The sequence below is a fragment of the Terrapene carolina genome, unplaced genomic scaffold (genome assembly GCF_002925995.2).
Source record: "Terrapene carolina triunguis isolate 2854851 unplaced genomic scaffold, T_m_triunguis-2.0 Scaffold58, whole genome shotgun sequence".
Taxonomy (NCBI): Eukaryota; Metazoa; Chordata; order Testudines; family Emydidae; genus Terrapene; species Terrapene triunguis.
Genome location: NW_020664409.1, coordinates 2686727 through 2709241, shown reverse-complemented (window position 1 = coordinate 2709241; position 22515 = coordinate 2686727). Strand labels below are relative to the sequence as shown.

The 22515-nt window shown below is 41.8% G+C and overlaps 1 protein-coding gene across 4 annotated transcripts; it reads left to right on the top strand.

Annotated features, from left to right (window-relative positions):
• The first annotated feature begins 60 nt into the window (after positions 1-60).
• On the top strand, positions 61-20724 carry TFAP2A (transcription factor AP-2 alpha). Of its 4 annotated transcripts, XM_026647317.1 has the most exons (8): positions 4117-4161; positions 8706-9140; positions 12196-12247; positions 12320-12332; positions 14648-14851; positions 16230-16348; positions 18471-18612; positions 20436-20724. In XM_026647317.1, exons 1-8 carry the CDS (start codon positions 4117-4119, stop codon positions 20722-20724), a joined length of 1299 nt encoding a protein of 432 aa, XP_026503102.1. The 4 variants fall into 4 exon arrangements, with proteins under 4 accessions (XP_024054922.1, XP_024054920.1, XP_026503102.1 ...); XM_024199154.1 differs by lacking the exons at positions 4117-4161; positions 12320-12332 and adding an exon at positions 61-93 and having other exon boundaries at positions 14620-14851; XM_024199152.1 differs by lacking the exon at positions 12320-12332 and having other exon boundaries at positions 4111-4161; positions 14620-14851.
• The last annotated feature ends 1791 nt before the right edge of the window (positions 20725-22515 follow it).

Below are 22515 nucleotides of genomic sequence, written 5' to 3'. Positions count from 1 at the left end.
CGGACGGATCATTCAGTCCATGACCAGCAGGGACTTTGTGTTAAGGAGCCCGCGGCCAGAATGTCAATTCTTGCAAAAATGGGAGACTGGCAGGTAATGCAATCTCCCTTTTCTTGTGGGCCGGGGTGGGGATGGTTATTGAAATAGAGATCTAGCCCAGAAAGGTGAGACTATCAGCCCTTGGGGGAGCTTAGGAGCCGTGCCACAGAGGAGAAAAACACCCCAGGTCCAGTTATTTGTTGATCGGTGATGAATGGGTTCTTTCACCGGGAGGCCCTGGGTGCCAATTCAACAGGTGGGAAATCTCCGCGAGGCAGTGACTTGTCCAAGGAAATTCCCAGGTACATGGGAATCATGCAAGGGAAGTAATTGGCGTTTAAAAGCCCTTGGCTCTAGTGATTTCATGATCTCAGCTCCCTAAGGTGACTGAATTTGCCCCCCAGGTTTGTCGAATGGACATGTGTACCTGTAAGTTATCCAATTTCTGCAAGTAACTCTTTCGGTAGACCTTGATGTTTCCAGGCATACTTAAAGGATAATTAATGATCATACTTAGCGTTTCATTTGTGGGATCTCTATATATTACTTAGCCAAAGTGGTGGCTGCTCTGCAGACTTTATGAAACAGGTTTGGGGGACGTGGGGATGATCACTTGTAACAGTTTTTAAAAATCACAGAGTATGTGCGGTCGTACAGTCTGATAGGACGGGCAGCAGCGTGTCACTAGGATGCAGACAATATTATTTGGATAACGACTTTAATTTGTTTTCAATCCATGTGTCTTCATCAAACGACTCTTCTCTTTTAGTCAGGGCCCTTGGATGACTAGAAGAAATAGTTCAATTAGATGATTTTAAAAAAATGGATAAGACAGAGGGAAACTCACACAGGTAGCATCATAGCAGACTTCCACAGCCTCTTGCAAATCATTATTGCCTTTTAATATCATAGCTACTGTCCGGCTTAGAGTTCTTTACTAAAATGAAATATAATATTAAAACATGGCGCTCTTATATTACAGAAAACAGCTCTTTTCTGGGTAACCGTATTATGATATAGGAGACAGTATGAATATTTCCTTTTCTTAACTTTTTTTAACAAGATATTTAAATCGCACTCACTGATTGATTTATTTATTTATTTATTATAGCAGTAGCAGGTTGTTTTGAAAGAAATAGAGTGTACTTTGTACACGGTAGGTTATTGCATTTTTACCTTCCGGGTCTGGTACAAGTGATCAAAAGAGAAGGATTTTTTTAATTAAGTGAACTCTAATACAATAGCATTTTTGGTTTATCTTGCCTTAAATCTCTTACTGTTTTTTCCTTACATTCAGACATTTGGCCCCCTAAATGAACATAATTTAAGATTTGCATAAGCAATGTGTTAATGTGCATAAATCCACTTCCTTCATTCAGCAAAATGTATAAAGGAATTAGCAAATGAGGGCAAGACAATAGTTCTTAAGCTACAGAGGTGGGGGCGGGATACCCTACTGGTATTCAAGCAATGTAGTGGTGATCATTTTTGTAACTATACACTTAATTCAGATCAGTGGTCAGAAATTAGTGTAATGGAATATTGCAAACAGCGTTTTAAGAGACCCACTCACGTGCTTACATAAAGGTAGAGCTGGTAGATCTACTGTCATTACAGTGGGCTGGAGTCTCTTGAAATGCTCCGGGTTCTAGCACACCTGACATTATGATTTCGAAACCTGCCCTTGAAAGCAAATCCAGAGGCAATAAGAAACCTCGGCCCTGTTTCATCTGATACCGAACGTTGAAAAGTTGTAGCTGTAAATGTGGCCTTGCAGGCTGGGAACTGCTCTGCCAATCGGTCGGGGAATATTTCAGGCTGCCTGCATTGTCCGGTTTCTCCAGATCACCTAATTAAGCACAACAGGCCTCGACTGTTGCAACCCCACCAAAAATGGTAATGAAGCTCGCCTATTGATCTGCCTTTAGAGTGATCTTCCACGCCCGTTATCGTCTGGGAGCGAAGCTGTGCTCTGATGGTTGGATCCTCAGCGTATACATTCACATTCAATTACCTGAGCTGTCATGGTAATGACATTTATACAAACCTGGCCCGACAGACTCCAGAGCATGGCTCTGACACAAGATGGGTCCTTTCAGGAGTCCCCTCTTTTTGCAAGAACTATAGAGTCTCATTTGCCAGCTCCATGTGAACCTTAATAGGAGTAAAACAACAATTTACTCTCATGGCATCTGAAGACAAAAGGGGAGTTCAAAAGAACATCGAGGGGGGAAAGAATTGGAGAGAGACGAGATACGCCCACGAAATTTCAGGGGGGGGGGGGCAGAAACAAACAACCCCAAATGTCTGGAGCCTTCATTGCTCACGCAAAAGGTGTAGGTATGTAGGTATGACATTGCTCTGGGTAGGCCGTGCAGCGGACGCTTCATCTCCCAGAGACATCCGTGGCCCGGGGTTTCGCCTGGAGATTCAGGGAAGCATGTTTCTCCTCCAGCTGGGTAAATCCCTCCTTGAAGGTGAGAACTTGCTGTGTGGAAGATTGCTCAGACCTGTAGAGCCAGCCAGCTGGAGTGCAACAAAAGAAATGAGCGTGTCTATTTAGAAATCGGGCCTTAAATTGCCCTGCCTTCACCAAAAAAAAAAAAAAAAAAAAACAACAACCCACAAACAAACAAAAAAACCGTGCCCTTCACCAGCCTCAAATAACCCCCAACTGGTTCAAAAACACAAGGCTGCCATAATTCTCTAGCGAAGTGTTGGAAATGGCTCCCAACCCTCAGCCTCTTAAAGAGCGCATACCAATGTGCCTGGCGGAGGGGCCGAGACCCTGAAACTGCCCCACTAGATGTCCAGATACAGTCAATGGTCGGGTTGAAAGTGTCACGGGGACGTTTAGAGGTCGATTTGGTTAAAAAGGCTTTCGGGGTTTTCAAAGGCAATGCAAGGTACTGCCCAAGAACCCGATTAGAATTAACGCTGTGGGTAAGTAAGGTCGTGGCGTTCCGGATTTGCCGAAGAGATCAAAGAAACACATGGGTGGAAGGTGCCTGTCTGAACCTGGAGAGGCATGGGCAGCCCGGTGCGCCACAACAGAGAGTGACTCAGCATTCGTAACATTACAGAATAATAAAGAACTCGTCAGTGGTTTCATTAATGATGGAAATCTTGTCCCATCATGGGGCGGGGAGGATTGAGCAGAGTTAGTTCTCTCTGGTCATTTTGCTGGATACTGTTAAGCTAATAAACTCCGCACCTAAGAAACAACAAAGTTTGTTTCGTCCTTATGCCAAATAGCTTGCAAAAGAGTTTCTGGCTGCAAATGTGTTTGCATCATACTTTGTATAATAAGATCTTCGGTTTTATTTTTTTATTTTTTAAAGAACTGTAGTTATGCAATAGAAAACATCGCCCGAGCAGAACAAAACAGTGTACAAAAGAAAAAGCCTTACAAAGACCCCCCCGCCCCAAAAGAGAGAGAGAGAGAGAGACGGAGGAAAACAAAAGCCACCATGTTAGTGGAATAACCTCGTTAGACTAAAATGCTGATTTTTTTTCTCCGAGCTTTGACTTTGGTTTATTTAAAACAGTAAAGTCTATATGTGAGGGGGGAGGGGTTTGCTCAGGCTAATCAATAACACACACCACCCCAGTATGAAAATCGAGTAGTGGTTGCTTCTTTGATTTCGCTCTGTACTTTTCTCCACGCCGGAAGCCAACATGCAAAAGCAGCAACAACAACTGGGGCGAGGGAGGGGCGGGAGGGGGGAGAGGGAGTGCAATATACACATGCCCAAATCTAGATTCGGCTTTTCTCCCCCTCCAAAAGAGCTGGGTTGTTTGGATAAAGCCTTTTGCTTGTGGGTCCTTTATACCTGTGTCCATTGTTGCAGGTTGTTGTGCTGGGGAGCAATTGGACTATTGTTGCTATGCTAATGAGGCGATTAGGCTGTTGGTAAAGCGCTGGAAAAGGGAAAAGTTTCTACCATTAGAGGGAGATCTCAGAGCGCTCACAGGAGCTCTCCAAACACTCCACCAGCCGCACTCTGCATACCAGAGAGGCTCCACTTTAGTGAAAGACAGGGAGAAACAAATCCGCTCTCGCGTCAATCCATGAAAATGCTTTGGAAACTGACGGATAATATCAAATATGAGGAATGTGAGGTAAGCGCTTCCCTGGGCTGGGGGCAATCAACTGGCCCAGCAGCTGTGAATGGGACCGTGCAGCATCCATCGATCCGTGAATTTCGTTTAGGAAACTTCTGCTTCTTCGCCAGTCTTCTTTGCAGCCTTACAGTTGGAAACAATGGCATTGGGCTAGGGAGCCTTTAACCAGGAACTTTGGGGCTGTTGGAAAATCGCTTTTGTCAGAAGTATATGAGAAAAAAGCAGACTGGAGAATATAATAGCATCTGTAGCTAGATCATGTATGTAGTCCCTATAATGATTCCATCCATCAATATGGAGGGATGAATGGATGAATGAAAAGGCAAAGAGAAAAAGAGGAAATAATTATTTTTACACGAGAGATGCCAGAGGGACCCCAATATTTACCAAAGACGGATGCTTAAAATGATATTTTGGGTGTAAGGGCTAGTTAGTAAAACTGAGTTGTACAATGATCAAGAGTCAGTGGATGAACTAAAATCAAACCTTTTTGAACGTACACCCAGCCTCCTAATTAATTGTCTAGCTTTTGATTCTATTATTTTAACAACTTTTAAAATAAAATCCACCTCATTATTTTTTTTTACTTTGAGCGACTAAATAGACATGTCTATGGAGAGAGAAGGGGGGGTGTAGTGATATATACAAAAATATTCAGAACAAATCGAGAGAATGAAACCGACAAATGCTATTTTTAAACGTTTCGCAAACGTTGCTGTGTGCAGTGCATCTAAACAGACTAGTAAAGGGTGCTGCTGCTTTTTAAAAAATATGTTTGTTGTACTCTCTGTAAGAATATACACGTCGAAACCCTAATCTGGTCTTTCAAGGTACATATCTTGGGGCTTTCATTTCCCTCAGAATCCGCCGACTTCTTTCTGTAAGGATATAAATAGCAAGGAACCGGCGAATCACTAGACCCGAAGATTACTAAAATAAATATGTTTTAGTGTGGGGCTGATATTTGGGGGGTGATTCTGTCTACAATATAAATGGAATAGATTGAGTGCAGTCCTAGCGTGTCTTCACTGGGAATCAGAAGCTAGCTTTATATGAATGATGCATCAGGGTTTCCCGACCCCAAAAATATTTCTCTACTGGTTTAGGAGAAAAGCAATTCCTCTTCACACTGGATCGGTGTGTAACTGTGCGCGTGTGGGTGTGGATTTGGTTGTAACTATCTTTTGTTGCCTTGTGCTATTGTGACTTTGCACGGAGGTGCTAAATCCAGGTGCTGATCTACAAGCCCTGGTATATTAGCTTCGGTGATTTCTTCAAGAGGAAATAGCAGTTCAGTCTGGTGTCTTTTACTGGCTTGGAAACAGGAGTTTTAGGTGTCCTTGCAGGGCAGTAATTAAGATTTTCGTACTCGCTCTGAACAGACTGGTATTCGACCCTGGGATAGTGAATAGGATCTTTTCAAAATAACAACAACAACAATCATAACAATACATGTGTGACACACGTTCTCCTGAGATGTCACAGCCGCATTGTGTGTGACAAGAGGCGATAGCATCAGCTCACCAGGTGACAGAGAAACAGGCAGCAACTTTTTCAATGGCAGCGTGCCGCGGAGACATGGTGATGTACGTTTCAGCGCGGGATTAAAGCTTTATTTGGTTAGGTGTGTGCACAGTTTTGTAGGAACATGCAAGGAGGCAAAGTGCCTGTTGTTATGATAACCCCGCAGTCCGCCAGCAGCAGCGGCAGCCGATCGGGAAAGTGGAGCAGGCATGTCATCTTTTAGGGAGTTGTTGTTTGGGAGTTGCACAGCCAGTCCGACGGGTTGTGCCGGGGCTGGGAGCCCCAGCTTGCCAGGGCCGGGAGTCGCCTCCCTTTCCGTCCCCTTTCCCCCCGACCGCAACACCCCCTGTCCCCGATCCTCCCAGCGGGAGGGGAAGCTCATCGGATGCACTTTGGGGCTCCCCGGCTCCCCTCGCCCGGCTCCAGCCGGCACCAGAGCGGGGCTGGGAGGAGAAGGGGGAGAGACAAAGTTTCCCAGCTCGCTTCCGGGACTCCTTGGAAGGACGCGGCTGGGGCTGAGCCCCGGCGCCTCTCTCCTGCCTGATTCCTCGCTAGGATCAATCGGGGTCTGAACGGCAAAGAGGGGATCAAAGGTAGAGGGGTAGGCGGAGGAGGCGGCGCTGCAGCCCGGGGCCCCGGTCCTGCACTCTCCGCGGCTCTCGCTCGGGCTCTCGCGGCTGGCTGGGGCTGGCTGAGTTGGAGCCGTCGAACCATGGAGGTGCGGCTCGGCGAGGGGCAGCAGGCGGCGGCGGCGGCGGGAGAGCAGCTTGGCCCCGCGGATCAGCCCCAGCTGAAAGGCGGTGGCGGCGGAGACTGCAGCAAAGGGCCCGAGAGCGGCTCGGGCACCAAGAGAGAAGCAGGAGCCCAGCAGCTGCTGTCGCTGGCATTTGAGGCAGCAGGATACTCGCAGCAGCAGCCCGAGGTGTGCCCCGCTCTTTAATGCCGACTTGGGGGTTCCCTCTCCCACCCCCTGTCTCTTCCTCCCTCTCTTTCCCATTCCCCCTCTCGCTTTCTCTCCTCCCTCTCCTCCCTTACCCACTATCCTCTTTCCTCCCCCGTCTCACTCCCTGTTTCCCACCCTCTCCCTCTCCCTGCATCTCTTTCTCTTTCACTTTTGCATGCCCTGCAACCTTTTAAAATGTTGCCCCTTTCCTGTGATTCGTCAGACGCAGCAGCATGTCCCCTCTCTCTCCCTCTCTCTCTCTCCCTTTTTGTCTCTCTCTCTCTCTCTCGCTCTCTCCCCCATCCCTGATTAGATACACTGATTCTTCATTCAATGGACGTCATTTAGAACAGACTCTGCCTTGAGTTGCTTCCTCGCTTCACGCTCGATTTCCAGCCATTCTTCCCTTATTAAGTATTCGTGTAATATTAATAGTCATGAATATCTGCTATTAGGAGTCTCAAGGAAGGCAGCAGAGCTCTGTTATTAGGAGCTCAAGTGGAGCAGCAGCTAAGTCAAAGAAGGAGAAAAGAGAGAGAGGGAGGAGGAAAAAAAGGATTAAGAAACAAACACACACAAAAAACTTTGAATTCTAATATCACGACAGGATAGAGATCGCCTGTTCAACATCAAATGAAGGGCATCAGGAATTTGTTCAAGTTCTGATGGATTATAGTAGAGCTTCCTCGATGCATGAGAAGCCTTGGCGTTGTGGTCTTGTAGTCATAGTGTAGAGCTGGGCTTCTACCACTTCTCTTTTTGTGTGTGTGTGCGAGTGTGTGTGTGTGGGTGCACATTGGGGCACTTTTCTCTGATTTTTCTACCCTGACTTGGTATCCCAGACTCTTCGCAGATGTTAGTACACAGTTTTTCAGCTATGGTGAGTTGCTTCAGCATTATATCTTAGGGGGGGTTGTTTTGGTTTTTTTTGCCTTATTGTTTGTCGATGATGATGTTGCTACTCTGGATTTTACACCCAGGTTTCCTACGAGGACATTTCTGCCCCCACCCCCCTCCAAGTCAATCTTTTAGCTTTTTTCCCCTGACTGCCTCAAGTGAACTACAAAAGGCTTGTTTATACCATATCCGCCTTTATTTCTTCACTTTCCCACTTGTAATTGGGCTATATTCAGTATTTCTTCTTTTCTCCTTTTTCGAGATAATAACCTCATGTGCTATACAATCTATATCATGTAATGATGCTCTCTTATCTCTCCTCCCCTCTTTGGGGGCTATTAATTTATCTTAGACATACCTATGGGCTTTTATTTAGTAACCCTCCCCCCCCAGTTCCAATTATAAACGGACAAAATAATGCGCATTCATTTTATTTTTGTTTATATTTATCCAGCTGTGTGTCTTAAGATGTCCTGCCTTTTCATTATTTATGCAGTATTTTATCTCCTTCGATTTGCTTTCCTCAATTAAATATTTTTCATTTAATTTGTATCCTGTAGCATAAATCTCTAGAAAGCAGCGCATATCTATTGAATGGGGGTGAAAAGGCATATCGTAATATCGTGTTTAAACATTTGTGAAACTTGTAATTTAAATGATTGCTTTATTTCAAGCATTTTAGACACACTTCTATGTTTAATCGTAATAAAATGGCAGTGCTCTTTGATTTTCTGTGTTTTTCTTAGATACGTTAAAGATAATCTAAACAATAATATTGTTTTAGTTCTGTTTAAAGCCAGCAAAATACATTTTGGTAGTGGTGAGGTTGATTTTTTTTTTTTTAAGAACAATTGCCCATTTTAAAAAAAATCTTTTAAAAAATATGTTTCATGTTCCAATGTAAGAATACGAATTCTGGGCATAGCTATTGTAAATACATACTGCATTTCCACTGGGATGGGTTGCTTTTTTTAAAGATTTCTGTCTAGTTTTGTTGCCACCATGTAAAGAGAAAAGTCACAGACAGGAAAATCTCCAGGTCTGCTTTTCTCCGCTGGGCAGCAAATGAATTGCAAATCTTGTCTGATCGTTGGATGGGTGAAATTTACAAGCCAATTTTACTGTAAACAGTTTGATTTTATCTTTTCTTTTCTTCTCTTCTCTTATTCCCCCTCAGGATCGTCACGATGGCACCAGCAATGGGACAGCCCGGTTACCCCAGTTGGGGTCTGTAGGTCAATCTCCCTACACCAGCGCCCCTCCACTCTCCCACACCCCCAACGCTGACTTTCAGCCCCCATATTTTCCTCCTCCTTATCAGCCCATTTACCCCCAGTCTCAAGATCCTTATTCCCACGTTAATGACCCCTATAGCCTGAATCCCCTCCATGCCCAGCCTCAACCCCAGCATCCAGGATGGCCAGGACAGAGACAAAGCCAGGAAGCCGGGCTCTTACACACACACCGGGGGTTACCCCACCAGCTATCCGGCCTGGACCCTCGTAGGGATTACCGGCGGCATGAGGATCTACTGCATGGACCCCATGGGCTCAGCTCAGGACTAGGAGACATTCCTATCCATTCGATACCTCATGCTATAGAAGATGTACCGGTAAGGAGGATGCATACGGTCTATGTTATTCACCCACAAATACAATTGCAGGACAGAGTGTGTGCCTTTTCTCAGCAGAATTTATAGTTGCCTACCCAAGGCAGTGTGTAAAGAGTGGAAAGGCTTTTGTCACACGGAAAGAATTCAACCTAAACAACAGCAAAACCAAAAATGCCAAGGCCCCCACCTAGAACAATAGGTTCCTGCAGCTATACCCACACCTCCTCTGCCTTAACAGTGTCCACTAAAATATAAATAAATCAAATTACTGTCATCATTAACAATATCTTTCATTTTCAAAGACAATAAGCTGTTACCATAGGAAGAATATTTAATCCCGCCATTGGGCCTTGCATTTGGGATTGCTCGGTGCCTTGGGGAAAAAACATTAGCCTGAAATGCAAGAGCTCATTAAATGCCCTCCCAGCCAAAGATAAAAAAAAAAAAAAAAAGTGGAAGAAAGTGGCCTAAGAAGAAAAATCAGTTCTTAGTGATTACGGAATTGGCATGGTACAATGACGTCTAAAGTTGTAAGAGGATACATCCAGATTCTCTACTCTAAAGGAATTATGTGACAAATCAGAGAGGAGGTATATTAAAATGCTGCCTTATTCTTTTAGCTGGAGTGCTAAGGGATGACCTCATAAATCATTAGCAATAGGTTATCAAATTCTATCCAGACCTCCTACACCCTATATTAAATTAAATGTTTAGAGACTATTGGATAATACATTATTTTTGGTCTAATTCTGTTATCAATAAATACAGTTTAAAATGATTTCTAATTAAGCATGACATTAGCACATTGGCTATTTCCAGTGCAAGATGGCTATTGTTCATTTGGAAGTACTCTAGTGCAATGTGATTTAAAGAATTTGTTTGTGATCAAAGTTCATATTTCTGGTTTTCTCCCTGAAAAAAAAAAAGACAGAACTTGCCAATAAATTTATTAAAGTTCATGGAGCTCCCGCTAAGAGGCTAAAGCCGCTTCAGTTATAGGGGAAGGAGGAGGGGAATTGTGGTATCTGGATGTGATTTTTGCTAAAATGCCATCCCAAATTACAGGATCAAATATTACAACAATATATCCGCTGACAGTTTAATGAGTACAGTTTCATGTTGCAAGGATAATGTTCAGATGGACTTACCTATTTTTTGGTCATTTTGAAACCTTTTGTAAATTATACCTGGGGAAATAGTGAATTTATTACAGCTCTCTTCTGGCTAAATTAACCACAGAAAATTGCTGCTTATGTTTAGCAGTTTTGCAATAAACGCATACATTTCCCAAAGTGGAGGATTTAGTAAGCAATTTGGATCCGTTGAAAACAGATCGATTCTTTTAACTTGAAATAAAACGTCATGAAGGCAATATTTAGAAGAAACTCATTTGTTGACTGCCGGGTCATAGTTACTGTAGAAGCATGACCTAAAATATTTCTCTGAATCCTCCGTTCCTGCAATTGTACTTTGTTAAAGTGGACTGTCTTGGAGACCCCTTTTTACAGATATTTTAAGTGCATATCATTTTATTAATCTTTCAAGCACCTATGAATTCTTATCACTGCTATATTTCGTGAAAGCCAAATGCCATCTGGTGTAAAACCTTAAACTAGTCCAGTCATTTTTTTCCCTGTAAAATTGAAACAGCAGGATGCATGAGCAAATAAAACAAAATAAAATAAATAAGAGAATGTATCTTCTGAGAGTATTATTCAGTTAGGCAAAACCAAACGTTCTTTTAAAGGAATTTGGGTCAGGAAAAAGGTCATTCTGAATTTTCCCGTTGCTGCAACAGTTAACCTTTAATAAAAATCACTGCTAAATATTTAAGAAAATCCAGTAGATGGTGCAAATTATTTAATCATAAATATCTCTGTGGGATTTTAAACTTAATAGTCCTCGCTGTATGGAATATGTGTAGAAATAACACAAATAAAAGTATTATGCCACACTACATTTACTTTATGGGTTTAGGGTGCATGCATAAAGGGATCATATTTCCCCATATAGTTAAAACACAAGAACTGCAGCAGTAGTCATTTCTGAACATTTCTCAATTTAATTATACTTAAATCCAGAAGCACTTTAGGCAAGTTACAAATGAGAGCATTGAGTATAATAAAACCTGTAATAAAGCAACTTAGTACCATCCACCCGGAATCATTGAGATCAGGCACAATTAACAGGAGCATAAATCCAAGACAGAATGGAAAATGTTAGAATCAGTATTATTGTTGGACAAAGACTAGAGAAGGAAGTAATAGTTTTTTAAATGGTAATGCCTGTGTTTTGTAACGATTGCGAAATCTTCTATCTCAGCAGCACTGGTGTTAATTTGTAAACACAGCCAGACATTATATTGCCTGTCAGTTTTTGAATTAGAAAACATGATTTCATTTTACTTTCTAATCACGTTTTGACTCCGGCACATAAAATCCATCTGTAAAAGAAACAACAAAACCTGCTAGTGGACAATAGTAAAGCAATCGGCTCTTTATTCTGTTTTCATAGCACTTTTCCGATCTTCGTTTCAAGCAATGATCCCCCCCCCACCCGCCTGTTTTCCACAGTGAACGTGTGCAAATGCTTTGCCTCTTTCTCGCACCCCCTCCCTTAAAATATTTCCAAATGATTTCCAGTGCGCCCCCCTCCCCCCCGGGTATTTCTCCCGCTAGCTTCCATTGTGTTTTCCTCTGCCCTCGCTGCAGTAGGCACAGGAGCAAGACTTCGCGTACTTGATCGTTGTTATAATAGGGAGTTTTTTAAAAAGAGTTGGGGTACAAAACTAAACGGTGACTTGGATTTCAGGGTCACCATTGCACTTTGTGGCAACTCCCAGTGTTTTTATTTCGAAGGAGAGAAAAGAGGGGGAGAAATCTAAGCTTTCTTTAATTTAGAAATGTCCAAATCCCAATAAACGGAGATCAGATGTTTACATATAAATTGTAGGGAAGAGAAAAAAATAATTGATAACACACATACAACCTTCCTGACATTCGTTTCCCTTTGTTATGATTATAATTTACATCCCTATGTATTTCTTTTGTTGCAGCATGTAGAAGACCCGGGTATTAACATCCCAGATCAAACTGTAATTAAGAAAGGTAAGCCACTTCCTTTAGCATTCCAAGCATGTCCTCACAAGCTGGGTACTACTGAAGGGAGAACTTGCTAAGCTCCCCCCCCCCCGCCCCTCTTTTTCTCTCTCTTACAAATATAATTTACTAAAGGGTTGTGAATGGAAAATAAAATAGATCAGTGTTGAAAGCAGCCTTCATTTAGTAGTAGCGTTTGCAGTTTTCAAGAAAATGTTGCAATATTATCTCAGATCCAGTGTTTTAGTTCATTATAATGCATTTCACTTTTGTAATGAGACCAATTAATCCAACTGAGTGGCATTATTTATCGATGTTGAGAATTTGGGGGTTCTGAAATGGTAAGAAATGTTTTCCATATTTTTTTTTTTAAATGAGGATGATGAGTAAAAATGGTAGATGGCTTTGTAGAAAAGGTGTTAGGTTCTTTAGTCTGATCACTTGAAGGTTGTTTAGACGTGGGTCTTTAGGAGTGGTTGTGAAAATGGTTCCTAATTGTGTAAAAGCTATTTTGTGCTTTCATTAAAATCTGGTTTCCTATCTTCCTTCAAATGACCCTAAGGATTATGAAAATATGGTTCAAGGTAGTTTTTGGTTCTTGATGAAAAGGTGGAAAGTCATTGGTTTGCATTTGGATTCTGTTTACTGAGCTGTTGTTAGAGTAAAACTTATTGGGTTGAATGCTTAGGTATTATTCGCTCTGAGCAATAGCATGCTTGTATTTTGTTGGCAAGGTAATAATATTTGGGTATTCTATGCACCACCAGAGGATGATACTATATAAAGCGGTTCTCCTTTCTTATTCTAATCAGTATACAGTAAGCTAGTTTAAAGTTTCATTTTTCTGTCTGTGAAGCCTTTGTCATGTCAAATTAGATGTGCAAGGGATAAATCTTAAGAGATGCTCTTTCCAAGTCGACATGATAATTGGCTCTTTTATTAGTAATCTCAAGAGTTCGTTTAACTCCTATTGTCTCTATTAGCCTCCCCAGAGCTATTAATGTCACAAGTGATCTATCCAAAACCTAGAGCCCCCCCATAGGTTTGGACTATCCCCACTAAAGTAAAGATGTAGGGGGGAAAGCAGCACACATGACAAAAGGGAAAGAGAGTAAACATTTATAATGTACCCGTGTGGAACTTGAATGCAACCTAAATTCCATGCAAAATAATCTGGACATGTTTCACTTGTGCTTAGTAATGCTGGCTAAGGCAAGGGCTCAGTACGCTTTTTGGTGGCCCTGAATTTATTCCAACAGTGGCCTGAACCTGGCTGCGTGGGGGTGGGGAATATGGGATGATTTTTATTTTCGGTAGATATGTAGTTAAACACCCAAGGTTTCTGGGCAGATGTATTCATTCACATGGAAGGTGCTGTAATTTGCTCTTCAGTGTTTCTTTTACTGGTGAACACTGCACAGGCGCATCAAAATATATTATTTTTTTGTGTTACAAATTGAAAACAGGGTAGCACAAGTTAAGGCACACGTTCTCACTCTCTTTTGCAGTTATGAGTACCGAAATACATATATCAGCCTAGCATTTTGTACTATATTAATAGGCAGCCGGCTGCTTTTTGAAACCTTCTGTGAATTGCCCTCTCCCCAGTTTTAAAATATTCCACTTTATGTGACACCACTTTTACAGGAGCCTTCCTATTAAAAACAGATACTTGCTTGTGTGGCTGGCTCATACCAACTTGCTTCTAAGGCCTAGCTTAATTCAGGAAAAAGCGAATGTGCACCTTGATTATTAGACTGGCTCTAGATTTTATAAATGGCATTTTTAATGAAGGGGGGGACGGGACGTGGGCTTCCGGATACCAAACATACAATTGACTAGTCCTAAAATCTTTGTGCGAGTTCATTTATTCATTATTATCTGCATTTAAGGGCAAACGGAGACCTTGGGAATTGGGTTTGGCTAAAGCAGCTCCCCCTCCCCCGGTACTGTGCACTGATCAGTGGGTCGCCGCCCAGCCCACCGCGGGGGAGAGGCAGCTTCACAGCTGCTTTAGTAACCTGGACTCTTCTCCGTAAGGAGAGCCCGGCAGCCTGGCTGGGGAGCCCCACCAGCAGCGCTCACTCTTCCCGCTGAGCCTGCACTGACAGCAGCTACTCGCTGGCTCGCTTGAGTCCGAAACAGCGCCACCCCCACCCCTCCGCTTACCCCTCCCCCCGCCTCCCCACTCTCCATCCCGGCGCTGCCTCATCCCTGGACCCCCCCCCCCGCTCCCCTTCCCCGGGCCCGCACCCTGCGCTCCTCTGCCCGCTGCGCCCCGGTCCCCGCTCGCACGTGGCGCGGAGGCCGGCTGGGGGCTGCCGCTGCGCTGCGGGGCCCTAACGCCGCTCTTCCGCCCGCCCCCCCCTTGTCCGCTGCAGGCCCCGTGTCCCTCTCCAAGTCTAACAGCAACGCCGTCTCCGCCATCCCCATCAACAAGGACGCGCTCTTCGGCGGGGTGGTGAACCCCAACGAGGTCTTCTGCTCCGTGCCGGGCCGCCTCTCCCTGCTCAGCTCCACCTCCAAGTACAAGGTCACGGTGGCGGAAGTGCAGAGACGCCTCTCCCCGCCCGAGTGCCTCAACGCGTCCCTGCTGGGCGGGGTGCTCCGGAGGTGAGGGGAGGAGGGAGCCGAAGGGGCGGGGCGAGGAGGGGAGGGGAGAGGAGAGGAGACCCCCCCGCATGGCCTGGCAGGCCGGTGCTCGCTGTAACGCGCGCTCTCCGCAGCCAGCCCCCGGAGCTAGGCTGCTCCGAACCCATGACCCAGCAAGAGCCATCACAGCGCGCGTGCAACAGCGCCAGGGCCCTTGCAACATCCCAGCATGGCTGCAGCCGAGGTTCCTCCCCCCTAGCACTTGCCGGCAGTCCCATACAGCATGCCACAACACGCCACTGCAATTAGTGCAACGCCACCAGCCACTCTGCATCCAAGTCAGCATCCCATCGCACACCAGGCCACTGGCAACAACTGCAACACCACAAGGAGAGGCCACCTCTCATCAGCATCATCACATGAGGTCACTGCAACCATAGCAACACAGTCCAATCTACAACTGCACTAATGAAACACAAGGCCTCTTGCAAACAAATGCAACACCACATAATGATGTCACCACAACCAAACCATTTCTATATAAGGCTGCTACTTGCTATGGTAGGATACTGCAAAGGGGAATATTTTGTTTTAAAGTGATGCTTGGATCCTGAGCTGTAATCGTTTTTGTGTGTGTTGTAATACACAAAGGATGCAGGGGATACCCTCCTCTCCCCCAGTCTTCCCCCCCCCCCATGAGGAATTTGGTATAGTAATTTTTTTAAAGTTTGGGTTCTATAGTCAAATTATACAACCATTCATTGGTGATTTCTTTCTTAGTTACCTAGGGGTTATAATCTAATCCATACAATTAAAGATCACTTGGGTAGGGAATAAAATCCAGAATTAATTAATAGGAAGCTTCATTTAAACAATTTATCTTAACCTGTCTCTGTTGAAAATAGTAGATAGGTATTTAGAACTTAATCTATTTGCTGAATACAGTGAAGTTCTCTCATGGTAATATAAGTTTTTGACCTTTTAGATTAGTCTGCTAAATAATGCATTAGATATTGCAAATAAATCTACTTTAGCAAAGTTCCCATTAGGGGTAGTAATGTGTCAAGAGCTCTAAAATGATTATGGCTTTGGCCAAACAGATCTTGTAGTACCTCTGTGCTAGTATATGGATTGATTTGGTAGGTTAGAAAACATTTTAAAACCACTCAAATTTCAAAAATAACCACAAACAAAATATATCCTTTTCAGTTAATTTTGTATTCAGCTTTGCTTTAATTGCCTGTTTTTCATTCTTAGCTTTTCCCGGCATAAAACTTTCCTAAATGTCCCTTCATCATCAACATTATTTTCTAATACATTTTGGGAGGTTTTTAAAGGAACTGAAATATGACCTGGTGCAGATTAGTCATGTTCTAAGTGGTTTTTATGTGTGAAACAGGGCGAAGTCTAAAAATGGAGGGAGATCTTTGAGAGAAAAACTGGACAAAATAGGATTAAACCTGCCAGCCGGGAGACGTAAAGCTGCTAATGTCACCCTGCTCACATCACTAGTGGAGGGTAAGTGACTCAAAGATTGGAAAGGGTTCGTTTTGCCTAATAGGATAAATCTCCAATTTTTTTCAGGCCTGTGTTCCTTGTTTGAAGGAGGTTATTTTGTCTAGTCTTCATGCTTGAGGAAAATGTTAATTCTGTAACTGTGTCTTTTATGTTAACCTGAAATGTTCTGAAATATCTCTTGCATACTTAGCATTGCCATATATATATATATGGCACACACACACAGGGTGCTATCTGCATTCTTATTCAGGTGAATTATCCTACTGTAGTGAATTGACTTCAGTGGGAGCAAGTATGGGCCTACAGGAATTTCCTCTCTGAATAAGGACTGCAGGATCAGGCCCATAAGTATTACTTATGTGAGTGAAAGATACAGGATTCAGCTAAGGGGTTCAGTCCCCTCATTCCATCCTCTGCCTACCACTGAGGACTAAGCAATTTTAAATTTCAAGAACTGCAGCTACTCAAAGTTAAGTCTCCCCCGCCCCCATAAACAACATAACAGTAAATCATTTAAGTTATTCTGACATCTGCATTTGAGAAATGCGAGACCATTGCTTCCTGAATTAATTTGGGAATCCTTGACCTAAGTCATGATTTAACAGTGTCCTGAAAGCCTCAAAGTTGTACTCTTCCCCTACCCACATTTCTTTTTTTTTTTTTGGTTCTCATTTTCAGAATATATGCTTGTTTTATTATACTACGCTTCACTGTTTTACTCTTAGATGAAAAGGTGCAACTTCTTTAAGCCTTCAGACTTCATGTGCTTTAATATTTCTAATGTAGAAAGCTGAAAGAGGTGCAATCATTTGGTTAAAAATGGTTACTTTGTCACAGCTGCTTACAAAAAATAAATCTGGGTCAGTCTAAAATATCTTTCCTCCTCTCCAGTTTTGTTTTTTACATCCCTTTACACTGATTTTGATTGAGTCTGTAAAGTGCTTTTAAGGATGCTTAAGTTAGCTTAAGTTTGGTTGTGTAGGAGTGATTTTATAGCTTTATTCTTTTTTGCTTTGTATCATAAGAGATGAAGTAAAAACATATAAAATTGCCAGACTTGATTTTTAATACAATATTATCACTTTGGTTATTAAGTCCATTATATTTTTACTGCTGTGTAAGTCTTTCTGATCTAAAATGGCTTTACAATTGCACCAGCACTCTAGTGTAAGAAAAATAAACAATGGGAGAACTTGCAAAAAGTCTAGGTTTGGTGGATGCTAATATTATTTGTGATGTTAATGAAGATGGAGAGTATTTTACAGTCATCTATTGTTCTATGTGGTCTCCACATACGAGGGCTTTAAGGAATTATTTAAAAAAATAAGAACTATGGGTTGATTTTTCAGATAAACTGGTAATGGTGGCTAATTTTTTTGGATGATAATATAAAAATTGTTTGGGCTTTGAGTCCCGTGGCGATGAGGCAGTTTCTAGAGTACTGTTATTGTTTATGATCCGCTCCATTTTATGGAAACAAGCTCACTGGACTGAGGCTTTGAAGCTCTAATTGGCGCATGCGTTCTTCCGGAGCTGGAGCTAATGGCAGGAAGCCCTGCAGTAAAAAACAACTGGTTCAGGAAATTAAAACCAAAGATTTGAAAATCAACAAAACAGACAGACTCAGTGGAATGACCCTAAAATTCTCATGGTTAATCGTTTGGGGGGAACAGATAATTATATGCGATCAAGTTAAATTTTAAACACTTAGCTGTTTAATGCATTCTATTTAGAAGAGCTCTAGGAGTAATTATGATCAATACTAATAATTTATATATTGTAAAAGAACAAATATATATATAATGTCAAGGCAAATATATATTTCCAAAGAAAATAGTTAAAAATGAAATACATACTCTGTGTATCTATATCTACTTAGCGAGAGATTTAAACTTACAAACACATACACACAATTTCATTTCTAACTCTTTTCTTGGACATATATATTTGTTTTGACCTAGAAAAGAAAATTCATAAAATGAGGATATCTGTAATTTGCACACTAGGCAGTACATTTTAAGAGAAAGTCTAAGTGAAATACTGTGTAGCTTTTGCTAATCTACTTTGCCCTATGTGCTGTGTATATTGATTCGATGTGCGTTTCTCCTCACCCCCCTTTCAGGAGAAGCAGTACATCTAGCTAGAGATTTTGGGTACGTCTGTGAGACAGAATTTCCTGCCAAAGCAGTTGCTGAATTTCTCAACCGACAACATTCCGATCCAAACGAGCAAGTCACAAGAAAAAACATGCTTCTAGCTACAAAGTAAGACATTTACCTTTCTGTTGTGTTACTGAGTTGTAAAGAAAAGAACAGGTTTGGGGGCTTTTATTTTTGTTTGTTTGTTTTTTTGCCATGCTGTAATTGGCTAATGATTTTGCAAATTGTAAGACTGTGAATATGCATTCATAGTATATATTATAGCAAAAAGTATATAACCAGCTTTATTTTCTAAAGTGAGTTTATGCAGATTTTCTTGAAAGCAGGTTGTGAAATCTTGGATGGATGTTTATTTAAAGAAAAAACAATAATTCCTTAAAGGAAAACATTTGCTGGGTCTTTATCAATTTAGGCACTAGGGGAAGGTTTCCTATTGACAGTAAAATAAAACTGACACATTAAACTGATTTCAATTCATTAAAATCTGCAATGGTTCTTTTTTTTTTTCTAAGCAGATCTGTTACCTAGTGAATATAGGGATATTACAAATATATTTTAAATGACAATCTGTATGCAGTTAAAATGCAAGTGGAGTTTATCATTGGTGGGGCTGACTAGGCTTCCAGGTGGTGTGTGAAAAGAAAATGATTGTTTTGATATGTTTGCTGGAAATTAAAAGGCTTGTTTAGTAGCCCTTAATTACCAATGGAGATGTCACTAAAGGGCATAGTGCCAGAGGGCACAGGCAGAGGATGAGATCCAGTTTATGGCTGGAAGACATTAACAGAGGTTTTAGAATACAAACTGTTTCAAAACGCCTCTAATCTCTGCTATAAGGTATTATTTTCTCAACAATTTGTGCAGTGACTGAAATATAAAATATAACTTCTGCACAAGGTCCATATAGCCCTGTATCCTTTCTTTCCACCTCCATGAAAGGAAGTTTCTGGGTCCCAGCCAGTGTCACCTTGGCCTTTGTGGAGAAAGTCTCTTTTAAACTATATATATATATAGATATATAATATTTTTTTTTTAAGAGCGTAATTTAAATCCTTAACTTCACCTCTCTGGCCTCTACCCAGTAAACCTTGGCTTTCCTCCTGCCACAGCCATTGTCTAGCTTTGTGGAGAAGAGAATAAATCTCTCCTATTCCAAAAACAGGATCATCCACAAGGCAAATAAATACCTGAGCCTCCCTCTCAATATTACACACCATATATCCTGTTCCATATTGCAGAGATACTCTAAGCTGCTTATTGACAATGTGCCAAAATACAACATCGGAGGAGGGACATAGAAATATTGTGATGACCTGTGTAGGATTGAACTGTCTGTGGTGTTAGTGTATGTGTGTGCGAGAGAGTGATTTGTGATGTGTGTATTTGAAATGTTTGTTGCCTTTTGGGTGTGTTTGTGAGAGAGTTTTTATATGAGAGGGTAAGGATACATGAGAGAGTGTGAGTGAGTGAGAGAAATGTGCATGTTTATGTGTGTCAGTGAAATGTGTGCGTGAGTGTGAAAGAGAGAAATTTCTCCGTGTGTGTGTGGGAGAGAAACAGTGTGTGAAAAAAGAAGTATGTGTGTGTTTTGAAAGAGAGAAGCGTGTGTGTATGTGTGTGAAAGAGAGAAATGTTTGTGTGCATCTGTGAGTGGGAGAGGTGGCAGAGGGGATGAAAGAGAGACCTGCTTGTCTGTGTGCCAGCGTGAGTGAGAGATGTGTGTATATGTGTGTGTGTGTGTGTGTGTGTGTGTGTGTGAGAGACAGAGTTTGTGTTTGTGACTCAGAGAGAGGCTATGTGTGTACAGGGGGAGCAGTCCCCTTGATCTGAAGGCTTGTGTAATCTAGCAGGAAGACTGCACTGGCTTCGCTGCTGACAACAATGGTTCATCTCTCTCTCTCTCTCTCACTGCTCCATTTGTGCTGCAGACAGATCTGTAAAGAGTTCACCGACCTGCTGGCTCAGGACCGATCTCCCCTGGGGAACTCTCGGCCCAACCCTATCCTTGAGCCGGGCATCCAGAGCTGCCTGACCCACTTCAACCTCATCTCTCATGGATTCGGCAGCCCTGCGGTGTGCGCCGCCGTTACCGCCCTGCAGAACTATCTCACCGAGGCGCTCAAGGCCATGGACAAAATGTACCTCAGCAACAACCCCAACAACCACACAGATAACAGCACCAAAAGCGGCGACAAAGAGGAGAAGCACCGAAAGTGAGGATTTCCCCCCTTCCCGCATCCATCCATCCATCCATCCATTCATCCCCCTCCTAGCTCCCTCCCTCCCTCCCTCTCCAATCACCCCAGGCTACAGCAACAAAATCAATGCCCTTCTGCCCATCCTGTTCTCTAACTCTGCAGGACTACGCTGTCCTTCCTCCCTTCCAGCCTTCAGCACTTCATTTGCTCCCAGTTACTTCCCCACACCTCCTTACCCTGCTTTGGAGCCTGAGAGAACAGAAATGGGTGATGGAGCCAGCAAAGAAAAAAGTTCTGTCTGAGTTTGTGAACTTTTTTTTTTTTTTAAAAAACAAAAACAAAAAGAGGAAAAAAATAAAAAAAAACAAAACAAACAAAAAGAAAAGGAACTTTTTTTCTAAAAATATATAAAAACAAATAAAAACAAATTAATAAATAATACTAAAATATAAATCTATGAGCTTCATCGGACTGAATCACCAACTCCCCTTGCATAAACTTCAGTTAAGATTGTAGCCATATTAAAAAAACAAAACAAAAAAACAAAAACAAACCTAAAGAAAAGCAAAAGGCAAAAAGGATTGATGACATTTTATCAGTATTGTGAATAAACTTGAACACAAAACACACGCAATTCCATGTCATGTCTTCAGTTGTAGAACTTTTTCCTGTCCAAGGTAAAGCGACCAACTTGAACTTTCTATTGCGACACGATTCACAGTTATTATATAAGGGAATCAGTGTTTATGTATGTATATATTTATTTATGTGTAATTTAATGGGAACTGTAAATATGGTGAGTCTGTTTTAAGCCTTTTTTTATTTATCTGGTGATCTTGTTTACCTCTTGTTTAGTGGGTTTTAAATCTTCCCTTCTTAGTTCATCATGTGGTTCATGGTACTTATTTAGAAATCAGAGTTTTTTTGTTTTGTTTTGTTTTTCTCTGGGATTCATCATTTTTTAACCCTGTTGTAGCATGTTAAAGGCGACAATGAAGCAACTGAACAAACAAAAGAAAATTGAATTTTTATATATAATTAGTATTACATTTAGTTTCTCATTGAAAAAGAAAAAAAATAAAGTGATGTTGGATCCAGGCAAGATTTTTAAACGTTAGTGGTTTTACAACTATTACGTGTTGTGGAAAAAAAAAGTTCATTTTCACCCACTGTCCTCCTGAAAGTATCATCAGAGCAATAAATTAATATTGTCTTTTAGATCAAGGTTTAGTTTTTCTTTTTTTTGCCCTTTTTTTTTTCCCCCAAAGAACTTCAAATATTTGGGACCACCTGGTATCCTGTATTTCCACTGGCCATATTGGAAGCAGTTATAGTTGTATTGTATTGAGTTGTGCTGGCAGTAGTTTCCATGCCTGTCAATGTATCATAGTCCTTTGTTGCCCAGATAAATAAATATTTGATACGCTTTATGTCGATTTTTTTATTCAGTGGCTGTCTTTACCCAGGCGTATTTTTGTTCTTGGCAGTATTTTTTATTCAGTATGGTTACAGTAATTGAGTTTAACTCTCCCTTGACAATTGCTCTTTGCAATAAGCAGCTGAACCCATTGTTTCCCTCAAGTATAATAAAAACTTACTTTCAACTTGGAGTTCAGAGCAGGGTATCATTTAGATATTCCACTGAGTCTGTATTCAGACAAATGACACAATAAAACACAATGTATTCTTTTGGATAAAAAATTGTCTGTACTAGTAAAGAAATGACACGCTATCTTTTCTTTAACCAAAACATAATTTTATTAAAAAAAATAAAGTTTTATTTTATTTATGTTGACCCTCTAGGTTTTTA

Excerpts from the sequence above, each read along its gene's own strand:
- TFAP2A (XM_024199152.1), top strand. The coding sequence starts at position 4,111 with ATGAAAATGCTTTGGAAACTGACGGATAATATCAAATATGAGGAATGT. Across the intron at positions 4,162-8,705 it reads TCAAATATGAGGAATGTGAG|GATCGTCACGATGGCACCAG; the intron begins GTAAGCGCTTCC and ends ATTCCCCCTCAG. Across the intron at positions 18,613-20,435 it reads AACATGCTTCTAGCTACAAA|ACAGATCTGTAAAGAGTTCA; the intron begins GTAAGACATTTA and ends TTTGTGCTGCAG.